Here is a 17,382-nt window from a genome sequence, read left to right as displayed (position 1 = left end):
TCGCTTAACCTCTATTGGTCTTGGTTTCCTCAACATCTCTACTAGGATCCCTAGCACTTGGCAGAATGCATTGCACATAGCACTCAATAAAAGGTTTTTCATTTACTTATTCATTCACCTATAAAATGAAAAGGTTAGATTAGAGCAGTAATATCAAACTCAAATAGAAACAGGAGTCACCAATCCATACATAAGGATCCCTGCAAGCCACATATTGACTTGGGTTTAAAATGCAATGTTATCTATACTTTATTGTATTTTTATTTTGTTAAATACATTTCAATTACATATTGATCTGGTTCAGGCCCACTTGGGAGTGTTGCAGGCCACATGCAACCCAAAGGCTGAGTATTTAAAACCTTTGAAATGGAGAAACTTTAAGGTCACTTCCAGCTCTAAAACAATGATCACATGGAATGAAGACAGAGCATAGCCTCTGTACTGTGAACAACCTCTTCCCTCACCCACTTCACTAGCCCTCAGTCTGTGACAGTCAAACACTAACAGGGGTGATAATAGTCCTCCTCTTTCGATTCAATTCAGTTCCAAAGTCAGATGCACCTTATGCATAGCTCAAATCAATCAGCATTCCTTTCTTAGATACACTCAGTTTCTGCTACCAAATTAAATCCATACCCCTTAGTCTGACATGTAAGGTCTTGCACTGTCTGACCCCATCTAATTGGCAGTGGGACTTCATGCTTCAAGGAAGAGTTCAGTTAGATTACAGAGGTATTTAGCACAGCACCTGGAACATGGTAGGTGCTTAATAAATGTTTGTCAAATCAATGAGTGGTCTCCTCTCGATTCCATTCCAAGAGTCTATGATAGATTCCTAGTCTTATATCCCATGCTAATACCTACCCCACACTCAACATTCCTGCCAACGTCAAAAATTGATTGGTTCCCTGAAATAGTCTCTGTGCTTTTTCCTCCCTTGATAATTTTAGTCATGCCCACTACTTTCAGGTGGAATGTACACCAACTGGGAGAGCAACTTCAAGGCCAACTCAACCGTAACACCCACTAGGAAGTTTCTCCAAACTGGTATTTCTTCCTCTATATACTTTCCATGGTCCTTCCTCTGTGCCATTCCCAGGTTGTCACATTTTCCTCTTCTCTCTCCCCTCACTACCACCACCGCTGACAGCCATCACCACTACCAGTGGACTGTAAGTGCTTTGAAGGAATGCACCACTTCTTACTCACTTTTACATTTACATGTCCTTTGGCATGTGAGGATAATAGTCATTTAATAGTTATTGAATAAATAAGTTTAAACTATCAGATCCTGAAAGCATTTCTTCCACCTTCAGCTCACCACATGCAGAAAAACATGAGATACCAGCATCTCCTTTCCCAAGTCAAGGGACTCAAGTTTGCCCTCTTTAAGTCACTCTTCAAAAAGAAAGGCCATATGGCATCCAATAGTGAAAGGGAAGTTGCAGTGGAGAGCCACACTCACACTAAGGGATTTCAGAGCACCACAGAATCTGAGAGTTGGAACAGAAGTCAGTGACCATCTAGTCCAACCCATATCTGAAAAAGAAACCCTCTATGACACATTCAAGAAATAGCCACCCACTCTGAGGTACTACCTCATTCCTGTCAGAAATGACAAATGCTGTAAGGGATGAGAGATAAATAGTACACTCTGTACTGTGAACAACCTCTTCCCTCACCCACTTCACTAGCCCTCAGTCAGTGATAGTCAAACACTAACAGTGGTGATAACAGTCCTCCTCTTTCAATTCAATTCAGTTCCAAAGTCCGATCCACCTTATGCATAGATCAAATCAATCAGCTGTTGGTGGAATGGTGTACCCCTCTGAAGAACAATTTGGAACTATACCCAAAAGGCTATAAAACTGTGCATACCCTTTGACCCAGCAATACCACTACTAGGCTGTAACCCAAAAAGATCAAAGAAATCTACTTAGATACACAAAAATGTTTATAACTGCTATGGTGACAAAGAATTGGAAATTGAAGGGATGCTCATTGGTTGGGGAATGGCTAAACAAGTTGTGGTATACGACTGTGCTATAAGAAATGATGAGAAGGCGATTTCAGAAAAACATGGCAACACCTATATGAACCAATGCAAAGTGAAGTGAGAAGAACCAGGAGATCATTGTGCACAGTAACAGCAATGTTGTAATAACGATCAACTGTGAAAGACTTGGCTGCTCTGATCAATACAATGATCCAAGACAATTCCAAAGGCCTCATGATGAAAAAATGCTATCCGCCTCCAGAGAGAAAACTGATGATCTGAGTACAAATTGAAATATAATTTTCTCATTTTATTTTTCTTGCTTTTTAAAAAAAATCACTAATATGGAAATACATTTTGCATTATTTCACATGTATAATTGATATCATATTGCTTGCCTTCTCAGGGGGTAGGGGAAGGGTGAGTGGGAGGGAGAGTATTTGGAGCTCAAAATTTAAAAAGAAAAGAATGTTAAAAAAATAATTAAAAAAAAAAAAAGAAACAGCCATCCAGCCTTTGCTTGAAGACCTCCAATGATGGGTAACCCACTACTTCCTAAGGCAACCCATTCCACTTTGGGATGTATTTTGGGAATATTTTGTTATTACTTTTTTTACAAAGGGCAGGGAGAAAGGGAATAGCCAGCCCCCTTTGAAGATGTCAGTGCTTCAATAACACCCCCAGGCAAGTAAACTATATTTTCTTGGTGCTATAACTATTTCTGGGGCCCCATTAATTAAAAATCCTAACTAAACCACTACTAACTAACATTAGGCACTTGCAGCTGGCATTCAAGATTCTCTAAAATATGGCTTCAATCTATATTTCTACTCTTATCTCTATTATTCCTCTTTACAAGTATTATATACTACAACCAAACTAAATGATTTCCCCCTCTTCCTGAAATTGTCCCGTGCTGTTCAAACTCGGTGCATTTGCTCACACCCTTCCCTCCAGCCTGGAATGCCCCTCCCAACACGTCTACCTTGTGAAGTCCTACACAACCTTTGACATCATTTCAAATACAACCGCATGAAGTCTTTCCTGAGCCCCTCATAAGAAGCAATCTTGGTCTCCTCTGAACTCGCATTATTCATACCTCTTTAATGTTCTTCTCCCACTTGCCTGACACTATAGTAATCTGTATTATTTGCCACACCTCTCCTACCACATTGCAAGCTACTAAGGGCTGGAACCAGCTATCTTTATACTCACTTATCTCCTGCAGCAGGCAGACATTCTATAATGTCTTAGTCTCAGACAGAGTCATGTTTGCTGAATTGAGGTGGCTAAAACTAAGCAGCTATGCTGTTTAGTAACCACATCCGTCCCTTCCTTCATAAGTCTATGTTCATGATTTCCCTGTAGAGGCCACACACTCCTCCTCAAAGGCAGAAGCTAGACCTCTTCTGTCTTTTACATTGTGGCCTCTCACCACTCTGCCACAAAGCAAACTGTAGGAAGTTGCCTAAGTCTAGCTAACTATGGAGTGTGATTTCAGGGTCAAAAAAAAAAAATACATCTCCCTCTCCTCCTAAAGTCTGAACATACATGGCTAGTAATTACAAAATTAGACAAAAGACTTAAGTACTTCCAGGGATAGAGGAAAAGAGAAAATGCCTGAAATTCACATTCAGGTAGATGTGAGTGACTATAGAAAGCCCAGATACCTATGACGGAACCTAGCATTATTAACTAACAGCAGGGCTTTCCCTGTGAACAAGTCAATTCAATTCATCTCCATAAATTTCTCTTATTTTACAATGACTATCTTACTCTGATTCAAGACAACAGGAACAGGAAGAGCAGCATGGTGAGAAGTACAATTACGTTGGCATCAGCAGATCACAAGCTCAAATTTCAACATTTGTGATCAACAAGTCATATAACCTTTATGGAACCTCAGTTTCCTTATATCTAAAATGGGGATAATAATGATACTGCTGACTTCATAGGATCATTGTGAAATGACTTTAAAACTTGAAGGTGTTGTATTATTTATTGTCTACTGCTTTTAGGGACCCGAGTGAGTTGCTGAGGATATAACAAGGAAGACAAAACACTTTCTCCCCTCAAAGAACTTACATCTTACTGGAAAACTGGATGTGACAGATACAGGGCACAGACTACCTTAATGGCGGGAAAGAGTGACACATATGAGTATTTGGGATTCTGAACTCTTGCCAAATCTCACAATTTTGCCCAGAGACATCTTGAATCAGACAAAGATGTAACCGCATCCATGTAGTAATCAGAATTATACCTAGTTCTGAATCCAAAGCAAAGTTAAGACCCAGGGTTTCAGCCCGAGGAGCTCACAGTCTATCTAGAGATATCAGAGGCACACACATTAAAAATGACAACAATAATAACAACCAATATGCAAGGCAATATGCAAATGCCACCGAACAAAAGGGTGCCACTGGTCAAAAGGAAGCCCAATTGGACCTTTATGTATTTATTGGGCATAAACCGTGATACAGGTAATAGATAACCATGACTTATATATTAACTCATATATATGACTTAATACATGACTGTATTAAGAATATAGAAAGTATTCTGGCTGAGCTGACAACTGGAGGACCCCATGTCCCATTATGTAAGCTGAAATAAAGCAAAAAAAAAAAGTGAAAGGAAAGGGGTTCTGCCATTAGCCAAATTCCACCCTGTACCTGGTGAGCATCACCCGACGGGATTATGTAAGCTTGGATCGGTTCAGTCACATACTCAGTGTTCTTCATGGCCTGTCTCAACTGCCACAGCAATTCAGAAGTCACCTTTGGAACCATGCTGTCGTCTAGAAGAACATAAGACAGGACATTTCAAAACCATGCTGTCCCATATGCCCCCAATAAGCCCTAATGAGAACTAACATCACAAACTCAGCCCCTTCTCTAATTATATATACATACATATCTTACCACGTATCCTCCCCCATGTGCCCTCCCCCTTGGACATACCAACTGTGAAGAGGACCTAGAATCTCCTCAACCAGTCAGAAGGATGTCTAGTAGGTAATACATGAGAAGAAAAGTTTAATCTGTGATAATTATTTTAATATTATCCAACTGTAAGCTATTCCTTTGCACAGGAGGGTTAGGAGACCTGGGTTCTGCTCCCAACTGCCACTAACTAGCTGTGTGACCCTGGGCAAGTTATCCTACCTTCTCTGGGCCTCAACTTCTCTCATTAATGAAATGAGAGTTTCGAACCAGATGAACTATAGAAAAGGTAGTTACATTTAAGTCTGATGTGCATTAAAGAGGGTCAGCTAAGAATGTCGAAATTCTAAATAGGACACTTCATTCAACAAATATTTATTGGGCACTTCCTATGTACAGGTCACTGAACTAAGCACTAGAGTAGAAACAAATTTAAATAAGATATGATCCCTGACCAAAGGAGCTTACAGACTATTAAAGGGGTTAACCACAAAAAAAACCCAGTGATATGAAACAGGTGATAGGGAATAAGAGACAAACAGTGTGCTATACAAGCTCACGGGAAGAAAAAATTGTCTAAGGATAGGATCAGAGAAAGCTACACAGAGGTAATAACAGAGGTGGGCCTTAAAGACCAGTATGATTTAAACAGAGATTGGGGGTGGGAGGAGGGGCAGCATTCCATGGGAAAGAAACTGTGTGAGCAAAAGCCCCTCTCCCCTCCTGGACACCCCCTCCTCTCTGGGTTGTCCCAACACTGTTTTCATCCATATGGGAATGCTCCAAGGCTCTGTCCTGAGCCTGATTCCCTTCTCTCTACAATGGTCTCATCAGCTGCCATTTATTATCTCTATGCAGATAATTCCCAGCTCTACACCTCTCTAGTCTCTCTCCCAAACTCAAGCTCCATTTTATAAACTGCCTAATGGACATTTCAAACCAATGTCTCATGGGAATTTCAAACGTAACTTGTCTAAAACAGAGTTTATTTACTTTATCCCCAAACCCACTCCTCTTCCAGACTTTTCTGTTTCTGTTGAGAGAACCCATCTTTTAGGGTCTCAAGTTAACTATCTCAATATCATTCTTTTTTTTCTTTTTCCTTTTTGAGGGGGGAAGTTGAGGCAATTGGGGTTAAGTGACTTGCCTAAGGTCACACAGCTAGTAAGTGTTAAGCATCTGAGACCAAATTTGAACAAGTCCTCCTGACTCCAGCATGCCACCTAGCTGCCCCTCAATATCATTCAATTGTTCACTTTCCTTCACCTCACATTCAGTCAATTGCCAGATCTTGTCATTTCCACCTTCCAAACTATTCTTGTATCTGTCTTCTCTCCACACACAGTCACCACTCTAGTCCAGGCCCTTGTCATCTCTCACCTGGCGACTATTACAGTAGCCTTAATTGGTCTCCCTACCTCAAGTCTCTTCCCCACTAGAAGTCATCCACAACACATTTGCCAAAATGATTTTCCTCCTTCATTCAGACTCCAGTGGCTCCCTACTACATCTTGGAACAAACATGAACTTCTTGAGCATTTTAAAGCCCTTTATTTCTTTCTCTCCAAGCTATACTCCTAACATCCCCCCCTGCCCACCCTATGTCTTCAATACCCCAGAAACTTCTCCTCCCTGGAGGCCCACTCCAGCTCTGGATGTGAATTATGCTGGGCCCCTGCAGCCCCTCCCTCTGATTGGCTAGTTCCTCTTAGAACCTCTATTTTAAGGCATCCAGGGCCATCTTCAGTCAAATTGATCTATATCTTGCAACTGGACCCAGATGGCTCCAGAGGAGGACGTAAGGCTGGTGACTCTGCACAGCCCTCCCTCACTTTAATCCAATTCTCTTGCAAATCATGGCAAATGGAAATGAAGGACCAACAACAACATCAACCATTTCAAGGAGGATGCTCAGGCCATCTTTCATGCCTCTCCAGGCCGCCCTCTAGATTCACGCCCCCCCCCCCACCCCACCCCATCTCCAATTTCCTTCTATGTGTTTATCTCCCCACATTAGAAAGTAAGCTCCCAGAGGACAGGGACTATCTTTCTTTCTGCTTGTATTTATATATCCAGGGCTTAGCACAAAGTCTAAAACACAGTAAGAGCCATGGGCAGCCAAGTGCTGCAGTAGAGTACTGGGCTTACAGTCAGGAAAACCAGAGTTTAAATCCAACCTCAGACACTTACTAGGTGTGTGACCCTGGGCAAGTCGATTGCCCTGCTTGCCTCGGTTTTCCTCATCTGTAAAATGGGCACAACAAAAGCCTCTCCCTCCCAGGGTTGCTGAGAAGATCAAATGAGATAATAACTGTAAAATGCTTGGCACAGTGCCTGGCACATAGTAGGTGCTATATAAGTGTTAGTTATTATCATTATTACATAAATGCACAATGATGTGACTCTTCGCTGTCTGGTTCCTGACTACTTTTCCAGCCTTATTACTCCTCTTCATGCCTTTAATATTACACTCAAACTGTCCTTGCCATTCCTCATACATGGCGCTCCATTTTCCATTCCATGCCTTTACAATGACCATATTCCATGCCCAAAATGCACTTCATCCTCATCTCTGCTTCAAATACCTAGTTTCCCTCAAGATTCAGCTCATGCACTACATCAGGGGGTCTTAACTTCTTTTGTGTCATGGCCCCCTCCTGGCAATCTGGTGAAGCCTAGGGACCACTTCTCAGAATAAAGTTTATTTACTTAATTCATAATTGAAAAAAATGTTAAATTTCAGCTAGAGGTAAGTAAAAATAAAGATGTCAATTTTTCTCCATCCAAATTCGTGAACCACCTGACATCATCTGGTGTCTATTTTATACATACTTTTATATGTCATCATTTCAGTCACATCTGACCCTCTGTGACCCCATTTGGGGTTTTCTTGGCAAAGATACTGAAGTAGTTTGCCATTTCCTTCTCCAACTCATTTTGCAGATGAGGAAACTGAGATAAACAGCGTTAAATGACTTGCCCAGGGTCATATAGCTAGTGAGTGTCTTGAAGCCAGATCTGAACTCAGGAAGATCAGTCTTCTTGACTTCAGGCCTGGAATTCTATCCACTGTACCACCTAGGTGCCCATGTACTTATGTATGTACATGTTACTTCCCCAAGAGAATATAAACTAAGCTCCCCAAGGATAAGGACTCTCTTTAGTCTCTGTGTTTCTGCATTCCCAAGGCTTAACACAGTAGTAATATACAGAAGGGCTTAATAAATGCTTACAGATTAAATGATTGAAAGATTAGGGCCAAGGAGAAGAAAAGTCATGGTGTGTTCAGGCACAGAAAGTAGTCCAATTTGGTTTCAGTGTATCCAACAAATGAGGGAGGAGTAGAGATAAAGGTAGGGTGGGGCCTGCCAGCCTTGGATACTGTTTCTGAATACAGTTAGGCCAAAAGAAAAGAAAGGAGGCTTCTGGTTACGTACAAGTCAAAATTACCCTCTGTCTGTCCAGGAAAAGTCACCATCAGAAAACCAGAACTCTATCTAAGATCTTTTCAGAACAAAGAGAATAAAGTAGAGGCAGCCTCCTATGTGAAGGAGAAGAGTCATGTTCCTGAGGGAACCTACCCTTGCTATACTTCTTAATTATTAGTATCTGCCCACATTGTCAATGAGACTTCATTATTCTTAAAAGGTGAGACAAATGTACATAAGATAAGTGGAAGACAAGCCCAGTACCAAAAAGCTAAGTTCAAAATGTAACATAGGACTCAATTAGGGCATGCCATAAAAGAAAACGACCTTTTGAAAAATCTCATTATATCTATCAAGTTTGCTTGTAAAAGGGATTCCCTAACTTTCCCACCTCACCCTAGCTTTAAAAAAATAGCAATGGGCTCCCCTTGCCAAGCCCTACCCCCACCCCTCAACGGAAGGCAAAAATTACTGGACTGAGAAGAAAACTGTGAGACCCTGGCCAAGTCACTTTATTTCTCTAGGCATTAGTTTCCACTTCTATAAAATGAAGTTGGAACACTTGCATTGAGGGTCCTTTGCATTCCTATCAGTCTACCTCACCATTCTCTGCTATCTAGATTTTGCATTTGTTTATTTTTTGAGGTAGTGAAGACCCAAGTTCAAAACCAGCCTCAAATACTTACTAGCTGTATGACTCTGGGCAAGTTAACCCCTCCTTGTCTCAGATTCCTCACCTGTAAAATGGAGATACCTCTCAGAGTTGTTGTGATGATCAAATGAGACAATATTTATAAAGTGCTTACACAATTCCAGAATATAGTAGTAGGCACTTAAATGCCTGTTTCCTTCTTTCCGATCCTTCTTTTACTATATATATATATTCACATCTCTCCCCACCAAACAGGAAAAATGTACTAGATGTATTTAAGTTTGGGTTTTTTTTTTTTAAGGAAACAAATGAGTTGTAATTGCAGCCCTAAATCTTCTCAAGTGAATGATCTCTAAGGTTCCTTTCAACTCAAAAACTCCATAATTCTAAATCCTTGTGAGTTTTAAAGGAACAATGTTTTATTGAAGGAAAGGAGACACAATGGGCCATTATGGCATGTGAGAAAAACACTGCTTTGGATAGGATTAAAATGCAATCATGCACACTTATCTAGGCTGGGCTTCTGGAGTCAAGTCCCTCAAATTATAACAAGGCTGTAACACTAAAATAGATGTCACAAAGCCCAAGTACTTTTTTACTCACAAGGAGATCTTCAGGTCCTCACATAAAACAGATGTATTCTTCTTAATTTAAATTCAAGTCCAACAAACCTGCTTATATGGTTTTCCTATCAGTAGTAAATTAAAATAGTATGAAGGCTGTTAAAAGCAGTGTTTGTGATAATAGAAGTAACAGTTCACAGCCTAACAGTGAAGGAAAACTCAAAAAAATTTATAAGCAAAAGTAAGAGTTCCTAAAGGATGGAAATCTGGGGCCATTTAGTTTAGGGGCAAACAGCCACAGGACATTTCAAAAGATACTGAAGGCAGACCCTCAAAAAGGTAGGAACAAGAAGATTGTTATCTTTTTTATTTTTTAGGAAGTCCAAAATGCTAAATACCACCACCACCACCCCCCTCACAAATACACACGTACCACAGAATATTTCTATGGAGTACACAGAAGACACATTGCCAACTTCACAGTTCTAAAATGATCACTGGATCCTGGTTTTCTAAAATAATCTAAACAGCACTGTCTGAAGTCCACTAGTTTGCCTTCATTATTTTCTTCTCTTTATTTTTTTTAATCAGCCAACTTCCAAATCCCCTAAGTTTCCTTTGGAATACAGGATATAATTACCTATTTCTCCATCTTCTTCTACATCTCTACTTTTATTTCATCCACTTCTACATCTCCCCCACCCAAAAAAAATGTTAACCCCAGGCAATTGTCCATGGAGTGAACAGCCAACTTTTTAAATTCCCTGGATTCGTGTTGACCATCAAGAGCAATTCTCCTTTCCAAAGTCCTTTTTTATCAATATAAACCCAAAACCCTGGGAGGAGGTCCATACCAGATTTACATTTAGAATGATTACCTGATTTTCCTTGGATACCAGTCCCTCTGCCTTAGATTCAGCTGCCCTTACTCCTCTCTGCAGAAAGGTCTGAAGACTTTTGCCCGGGAAAGAGAAATGGCAGACTTGGCAGACTTTGACCACAATAAGCAAGGCAAACTTTAGTCAGTGTCAGCACCAGTTTGAGCTGGAGAAAGTCTTCCCTGAATCAGGAAAAATTCCTCCTTCGGATATCAATCTGTGATTGGATAAATGGATCCCAGAGATTAGATTTGATGGAAATTGTTCTAGAGATTACAAGTCTCTTCACATGTCAACTAAATGTAAGAGAAAAATGACTTTACATTATTACAGTTTGAATTTTTACCACATGAGAGTCACACAATCTTGGAGCTGGCAAGAGACATCTAGTCTAACCCTCTTATTGCACCTGCAGCCCACAATGGTTAAGTGACTTACCTAATGTAACACAGTATTGAGTGACAAAGCTGAAACTAGAATCAATTATCTACATTCCTTTCCACTGTTATCATACTGCTTTCCCAATACTTGGGAAACTCAATGCCTATATGGTTATATATCATAATACAAGTCTCATGAGAAAAAAAAACCTCATCTGTTATGTTAAACTGGATGAGTCACCAAATACACAAAATTCAATGTCTGCATAATAACTGAATTATAAACCTTTTCTTTTTAATTTCACTTTTTTTTTTTTTTTTTGCTGCCACAGAAGAGGACCTGGGTTAAAACCAGCTTCCTGCTTATGCTGACCAAGATCCTTCTCTCTGGGCCTGTTTCATCTGTAAAATAAAGGGATTAGATTCTCCATCTCCCAAGTCCCTTCTTTGTCTCAGTCAAAATCCCTTTGACCTCTTAGAAACAACCCACAGGCCACAATCTAGAGTTGCCAAGACAGCCTTCATGTATCCTAGCCGGTTCAACCAATCTCACTATTCAGGAGGCAGATTAACCCATCTCTGTGTTATACAGGCCTTTTGCTTTTCTGCCTTTAGGAGTTGTAACTCAATCCTCTACTCTTTCATTGTGCCTTAAACAGCTCTAATCTTTTAAAAAAAAAAAACCTCCCCTTGAGAAGGAGACTGAAACATTACCACTAAAAAGTTAGAGATTATCTGTGTTAACCTTTAACATCATCCCTCCCCATAAAAAACTAAGCTGGACTAAGGAGGAAGAGCCCCCACAATATCATCCTACTACTGAGGAAACTATTGGCCAGGATTTGAAAACCCTTTCCTGTTCCTAAAAGCGTTGAAAGGATTCCTGGCACTACGTAAAAAGCATTAAACTAGGAATCAAGGGACCCCAGTTCTAATCTGAAGTCTACTACTACTCACTCACCCACTTTTCATTATTCTAGGCCTCAGTCTCCCCTTCTGTAAAATGAAGAGGGTGAACATCTGACTTCTAAAATCCATGAGAGTGCTAACATTCTCTGCTTTAGTTATAAAGCTATTAAAAGATAATTTTCAGGCACGTGTTTTTATTGCCTGGGTTTCAACTACTGGAGTGGGAAGAGCCTGGATTTTAGGAGTTAGGGTTTCAGATTGTATTGGTGCTCTGTCGTTGTGTGTGACCCTGAGTAAGTCACTTCACCAACGTGAGTTTCGATTTCCCCATCTGCAAAGTAAAGGGATTAGACTAGATGATGTCTAAGGCTCCTTCCAGTTCTAAGATTGTTTCCATAAATTTGATTCAACGGCAGAATTAGCACTCCCCAGGAAGGAAGAAGGGAGGTACCCGAAATGAAACTACTATAGTCTCCCTTGTCCTCGTCCCCCATTTCTACCTAACCTACACCAAAGTAAAGGGTGGAGTACTTCCTATTCCCCACTGGCCAGGTGGGTTTGGCCCAAGACTAGCCTGTCCTCTCTTACCCCAATTCCGCCCTGGATTTGATTGCATACTGTTCCTGGAAGCTTGACCGTTCTAAGCACCAGGAGGCCTCCCTGGGAAATGGACTGCACGCTTGCAGGCAGCACAAGGCCAGAGTTGCATGCACTGCGCTTCCACCCCAGTCCTGCTGCACTCGCTTCTCTCCCTGGCCCCGACCCCGCTGCACCGTAATCCCCTGATGCCCCAACGTGGCCCGGGCTGAGGGACTCCGGATTCCACAGCGCCTCTCCCTCAGCTCACCTCTCCACTTGCCCCGGCCGGCTTTCCGGAGGAGGCAGCCATGCAGCAGTGACGTGCCCCAGCCCACGTCAGGGAAGCGTAGACCAGCTGATCCTGCCTCCGCTAGGGGAACGAACGCTGAGACAGAGCCCGGTTTGCAAGTCCAGGCCACGCCCCCTTCCTCTGTGACGTCACGCAAAGCTTAGCCTGTTGTGGTCTACCGCCTTACCCACGAAATCGTCCAGCAAAGGGCTAGATCCCAGGACTTAAGCAGAAGTAGTCTTGAACTTGTACCCTGTAGTTGACTTAAGCATCTGCTGATTTTTCAGGAGTGTGAATAGGGTCTTAACCCCCTTTTTAAAAAGAAAAGGCGGGGAGGAAAGAAAGAACCTTCTTAGATTCTGAGTGCCTGTCCTTCCCGCGCAGGAATCAAGAGAAAAAAATAGAAGCTACACAAAAAGCTAGGCGGTTATTCCTTCTCTGTTACCTGCTGTTTGAAAAGGAGGAGAGGGTCTTCGTAGGCTGGAGAAGGAGAGGCCCGGTGCAAAGATGAACTGGTGGTATTTCAGGGAACTAAAGGAGGGCCAGAGAAAAGGGGAGAGTGGTTAGGTCTAAGAGAAACCAGGACAATGTTATTACACCCGCAGGCCAGCGAAAAATGCGCAAGAATGTGTTTATAATGCAGTTGGCCCTCCATAGGTCCTTTAAGGATTTTGCAGGCCAGCCTAGTTTTAACCGGGTGATTTAGTCCACGTTCTTCCCTCCTTCTGAGGGAAGGGCATGTTCTAGAAGCACGGGGACATAGCCTCCAGCAGTGGAGCCCCCAGTCCTAACGATAGCTCACAGTTATACTTCTTTTCGGTTCACAAAGCATAGTCCTAACCAGAGCCCTGGTGACAAAGTGTTTACCCATGTAAGAAAGGGAGGCAGCTTTTTTTTTCTTTTTTTTAGCAAAGAAACTCATTTATCCAAGTCGATAAAAAACAGAAAACAGATGACCGTATACATATAAGGATATATGGCAGATAATAAGCATTCTTATCTCCATTCTACAGATGAGGAAAATAAGACTAAAAAAAGGTGGAGTGATATGCCCAAGGCTACACAACAAATAAGTGGCTAAGCTGAGATTTTGAAGTCAAATTCCTAGGCTCTTTCTATACCATCCCTTTAACGCCTCTTTACTTTGGGACACTAAATACAGAAGAGTATTCTCAGTCCCATGGGAAGTACTTGATTTCCAATCTTTCCTCGCCAAATTAATAAAGACTTTGGAGCTAAAGAGGGTAGAATTTGCACCCTCCACACAAAAAGTCGTAAGTTTGTTCAGTCTGGGAAAAAGTCTTGAAATGTCTTCCAAATACGTCATAGAATGTTAAACCTGGAAGAGACTTTGGAGCCCATCTAAGAACAAAGTCTTCATTTTACAGATGGGAAACTGAGACCCAGAGAGGCAAAGGTAAAGAACTAATTGTTCTAATATTTCATCACAACAGGTGCATCCTAAGAGAAAGATGTGAGTGGATTTTGAAGAGACAAACACACCATTGCAAGTCATGTTACTCATGGGAAGATGAACCAATCAAGCGTTATTTCACATTACTCCCCTTTCCACCCTCTCTGCTCCAGCCAAACTGTTTTCCATACAAGACATCCCATCTCCAGTTTCTGTGACTTTATATGCAAGTCAGCCTCAGCATCCAAAGTGTACTGCCTCTTAACTCCACCTTGTAGAATTCCTAGACTTTCCTGACTCAACCCCCACCCAGTTATTTGTATCCTATCCTTCTTGAAATTACTTTGTATATACTTTGTATTGGCTTACTTACTTCTGTGCCCAGTAGAATGAAAACTCCTTGAGGTCAAGGACTATTTCATCTTTGTCTTCATATCCCCAATTCGTAGAACAGTTGTACACAGTAGGCACTTAATGCTTACTGAATTGAATATTTGATATTTGATGAGGGAGACACATGGTATACACATACATGCATGTCCATGGATACACAAACATTTCCCAAACCCAGTTTCAGTTCCATATAAGGTTACATTTACATTGCAATACTTCGCGATTTCCAGGGCTTTCCTCACAACCTCAGTTTATTAACCTCCCCAACTGCTGTACCTTCACTTGACCTCAGCCACACAAAGCATGGTGATATATGCTAACCTGTAATTATTGTATCTCCACCAACCACATCTCTGAAATTCCTGTCCTTGATCACATTCTCCTACCCTTTCATCTCGGCCTCAGCTTTACTCTTCTTAAACTTATGTCTTCACTATGACCTTTCTGGGCCATCTCCAGTAGTCCTGGTGAAAATCAGGCCACTGGGCCCAGATGGCTCTGGAGGAGAAGGTGAGGCTGGTGACCTTGCACAGCCCTCCCTCACTCAAATCAAAGTCAATTGCAAGTCATGTCATCATTTCCCTGATGTCATGGTCCTCTTCAAGAACCAAGGACAAACACAGCCTCTGCCTCTAAGGCTGCCTCCTTAACAACAGGTTTACTGGCTAGATTTCTCTCTCACAAACCAAGCCTTAAGCCCCAGTCACTCTGGAGGGCATTAGATAAGACAATAGGTCCCTACCCTTCTAGCACAGAGTGAATGTAAATACCAAATAGTAACTGTTTCTCTTTGGCCCAGGAACCCTGAGGATCTTCCCCTCCCAGTTTGATTATTTTTTTTTTTTTTGAGTTTTGATTAAAGGGGCCATCCCTTGATTAACTTCTTAAAGAGGCCTATTCACTGAATGGGTGTTACCTCACTCAAAGAGAGAACCTGAAAAGACCTTGGCCTGAAAGGGCAAGGGTCTCCCAATGCATCCTAGGCCATCTCTAGTCATCCTGATGAATATCAGGCCACCGGACCCAGATGGCTCTGGAGAAGAAAGTGAGGCTGCACAGCCTTGCACAGCCCTCCCCCAATCAAAGTCAACTGCAAGTCATGTCATCATTTCCCTGATGTCATCATCTTCTTGGAGAATGAAGAACAAGCACAAGTCATTCTATTCCTTGCCTCTCTTCAAGTCCATCATCCCTGCTCTGACTTCCCAGGATCACAAGATCATAGCTTTGAAGCTGGAAGGGACCTTAAAGGCCATCGGGTCTAACCAATTCATATTACAGACAAAGAATGCACAGAAAGGCTAAAATCATTTGCCCAGGGTCACACAGTTACTAAGTGTCCAAAGTGGAATTTGAGCACAGGTCTTCCTCACTCAAAGTCCAATGCCCTATCCATATATCTTAATCAAAATGTTAACCTGTTAGTTAACCTATTCAACTCTATTTTTTGTCTCCTTCTTATGCTGCTGCTCATAATTTGCCAAATCTTAGCCCTAAACTGTCCACGTAACCCACTTTCTCTGCTTTTACTCACCTAAAGCTGATTGCCATTGGAGGAAATGCCAACTGGTCTACTATAGGTTTATATTATCTAATCTCACCTGAACTCTCATTGCTGCCTGGCAAACCTTTTACTCCTCCCTAATCATATTCAGTAGCTATCCCAAGCTTTCCATTCTCTCCTTCAGCCTCCTACACCAACCTCTTTCCTTCAGATTCAGCAGAAGATTGTCTCTTAACTGAAAAAGATGATCCGTTGTCATCTGCTTCTCCCCATTCTACTCTTCAACAGCTCTCTTCATCATCTTCATTCTCTCTTCTTTTGCTCTAGTCTCTGCAAAAAGGTAGCCTCTCTCCTCATTATGCCCAAAGCTGCTACCTAGGCTCTTATTCCCGTCACTGCCTGTCTTCTCCAGGAGCTAATCCCTCTTTTTCGGTAATCTTCAGTCTTTATCTACTTACTCCTTCCCTGCCATCTATTAATGTAATGCTACCTTTTGAAGTATCAGAACTATATTAACATATTAAGGTTTTCCCCATTCCCCCTCCCAAAAAAAAACACAACTCATTTTTGTAAAACGTCCCTTTCACAATCAAAATCTTGGGCAGGACTTGTGGTTTATTTTTTTTTAATTCAAATTTATTTTCAATTCTGAATTCTTCCTGTCTCTCCTCCCCCTCCCCTACTGATTGAGAAGGCAAGAAAAACTCATTAAAAATATATATAGTCACACAAAACAAATTCCCACATTAGCCCTGTCCAAAAATAATGAGAAAGAAGGAAAAGAAAATATACTTCAATTTGTGCTCTGAATACATCAGCTGTCTGGAGGTGGATTGCATGTTTCATCATGAAGTCCTTTGGATTTGTGGTGAGTCATTGTGATGATCAGAGTCTTTCAAAGCTGATTTTCCTTACAAAATTGCTCTTACTGTGTACATTGTTCTGCTGGTTCTGCTTACTTCACTTTGCATTAGTTCATACTAATCTTCCCAAGTTTTCTGAAACCATCCCCTTCACTATTTCTTACAGTATTCAATTCCATTCATATGCCATAGCTTGTTCAATCATACCCCAAATGATGGGCATGCCTTCAGTTTTCATTTCTTTGCCACAACAAAAGGAACTGTTATAAATATCTTTGTACATAAATTTCCTTTACCTCTTTCTTTGGTCTCTTTGGGGTATAGCCCTAGGAGTAGTATTACTGGGTAAAAGGATATACACAGTTTAATAGCTTTGACTTTATAGTTCCAAATTGCTTCATTAGAACCTGTGCTTCTTACAAGTGACAATTGTTGACCTTTGAACGTAATTAAAATCAGTGCTTCACTTTCATCATCCCCCATCTCTCTCTCTCTCACCCACCCCCAAATGTCTATTATTCTCCTAAAATTGAGTAATGGACTAGTTAATATATTGGCTTTTATTGTACCTGTTTTCCCACAACACCAT

General features: G+C 41.4%; 1 protein-coding gene across 3 annotated transcripts in view; it reads right to left on the bottom strand.

Annotated features, from left to right (window-relative positions):
- Positions 1–12,742, bottom strand: part of XPNPEP1 (X-prolyl aminopeptidase 1) — a 61,193-nt gene extending 48,451 nt beyond the window's left edge. Inside the window, exons 1-4 of one of the 3 annotated variants that reach the window (XM_036736075.1) lie at positions 12,599–12,742; positions 10,463–10,679; positions 9,056–9,106; positions 4,672–4,796 (exon numbers count right to left, since the gene is read on the bottom strand). In XM_036736075.1, the coding sequence (XP_036591970.1) occupies positions 4,672–4,788 (117 nt within the window). In that variant the 5' untranslated portion in view covers positions 4,789–4,796; positions 9,056–9,106; positions 10,463–10,679; positions 12,599–12,742. Of the gene's footprint in view, positions 1–4,671; positions 4,797–9,055; positions 9,107–10,462; positions 10,680–12,339; positions 12,407–12,598 lie in introns of those variants that run through there. The other 2 variants (XM_036736077.1, XM_036736076.1) reach the window with 2 other exon arrangements.
- Between the last annotated feature and the right edge of the window lie 4,640 nt (positions 12,743–17,382).

Source organism: Trichosurus vulpecula, chromosome 8 (genome assembly GCF_011100635.1).
Source record: "Trichosurus vulpecula isolate mTriVul1 chromosome 8, mTriVul1.pri, whole genome shotgun sequence".
NCBI lineage: Eukaryota > Metazoa > Chordata > Mammalia > Diprotodontia > Phalangeridae > Trichosurus > Trichosurus vulpecula.
This window is presented reverse-complemented; position numbering and strand designations above follow the sequence as displayed.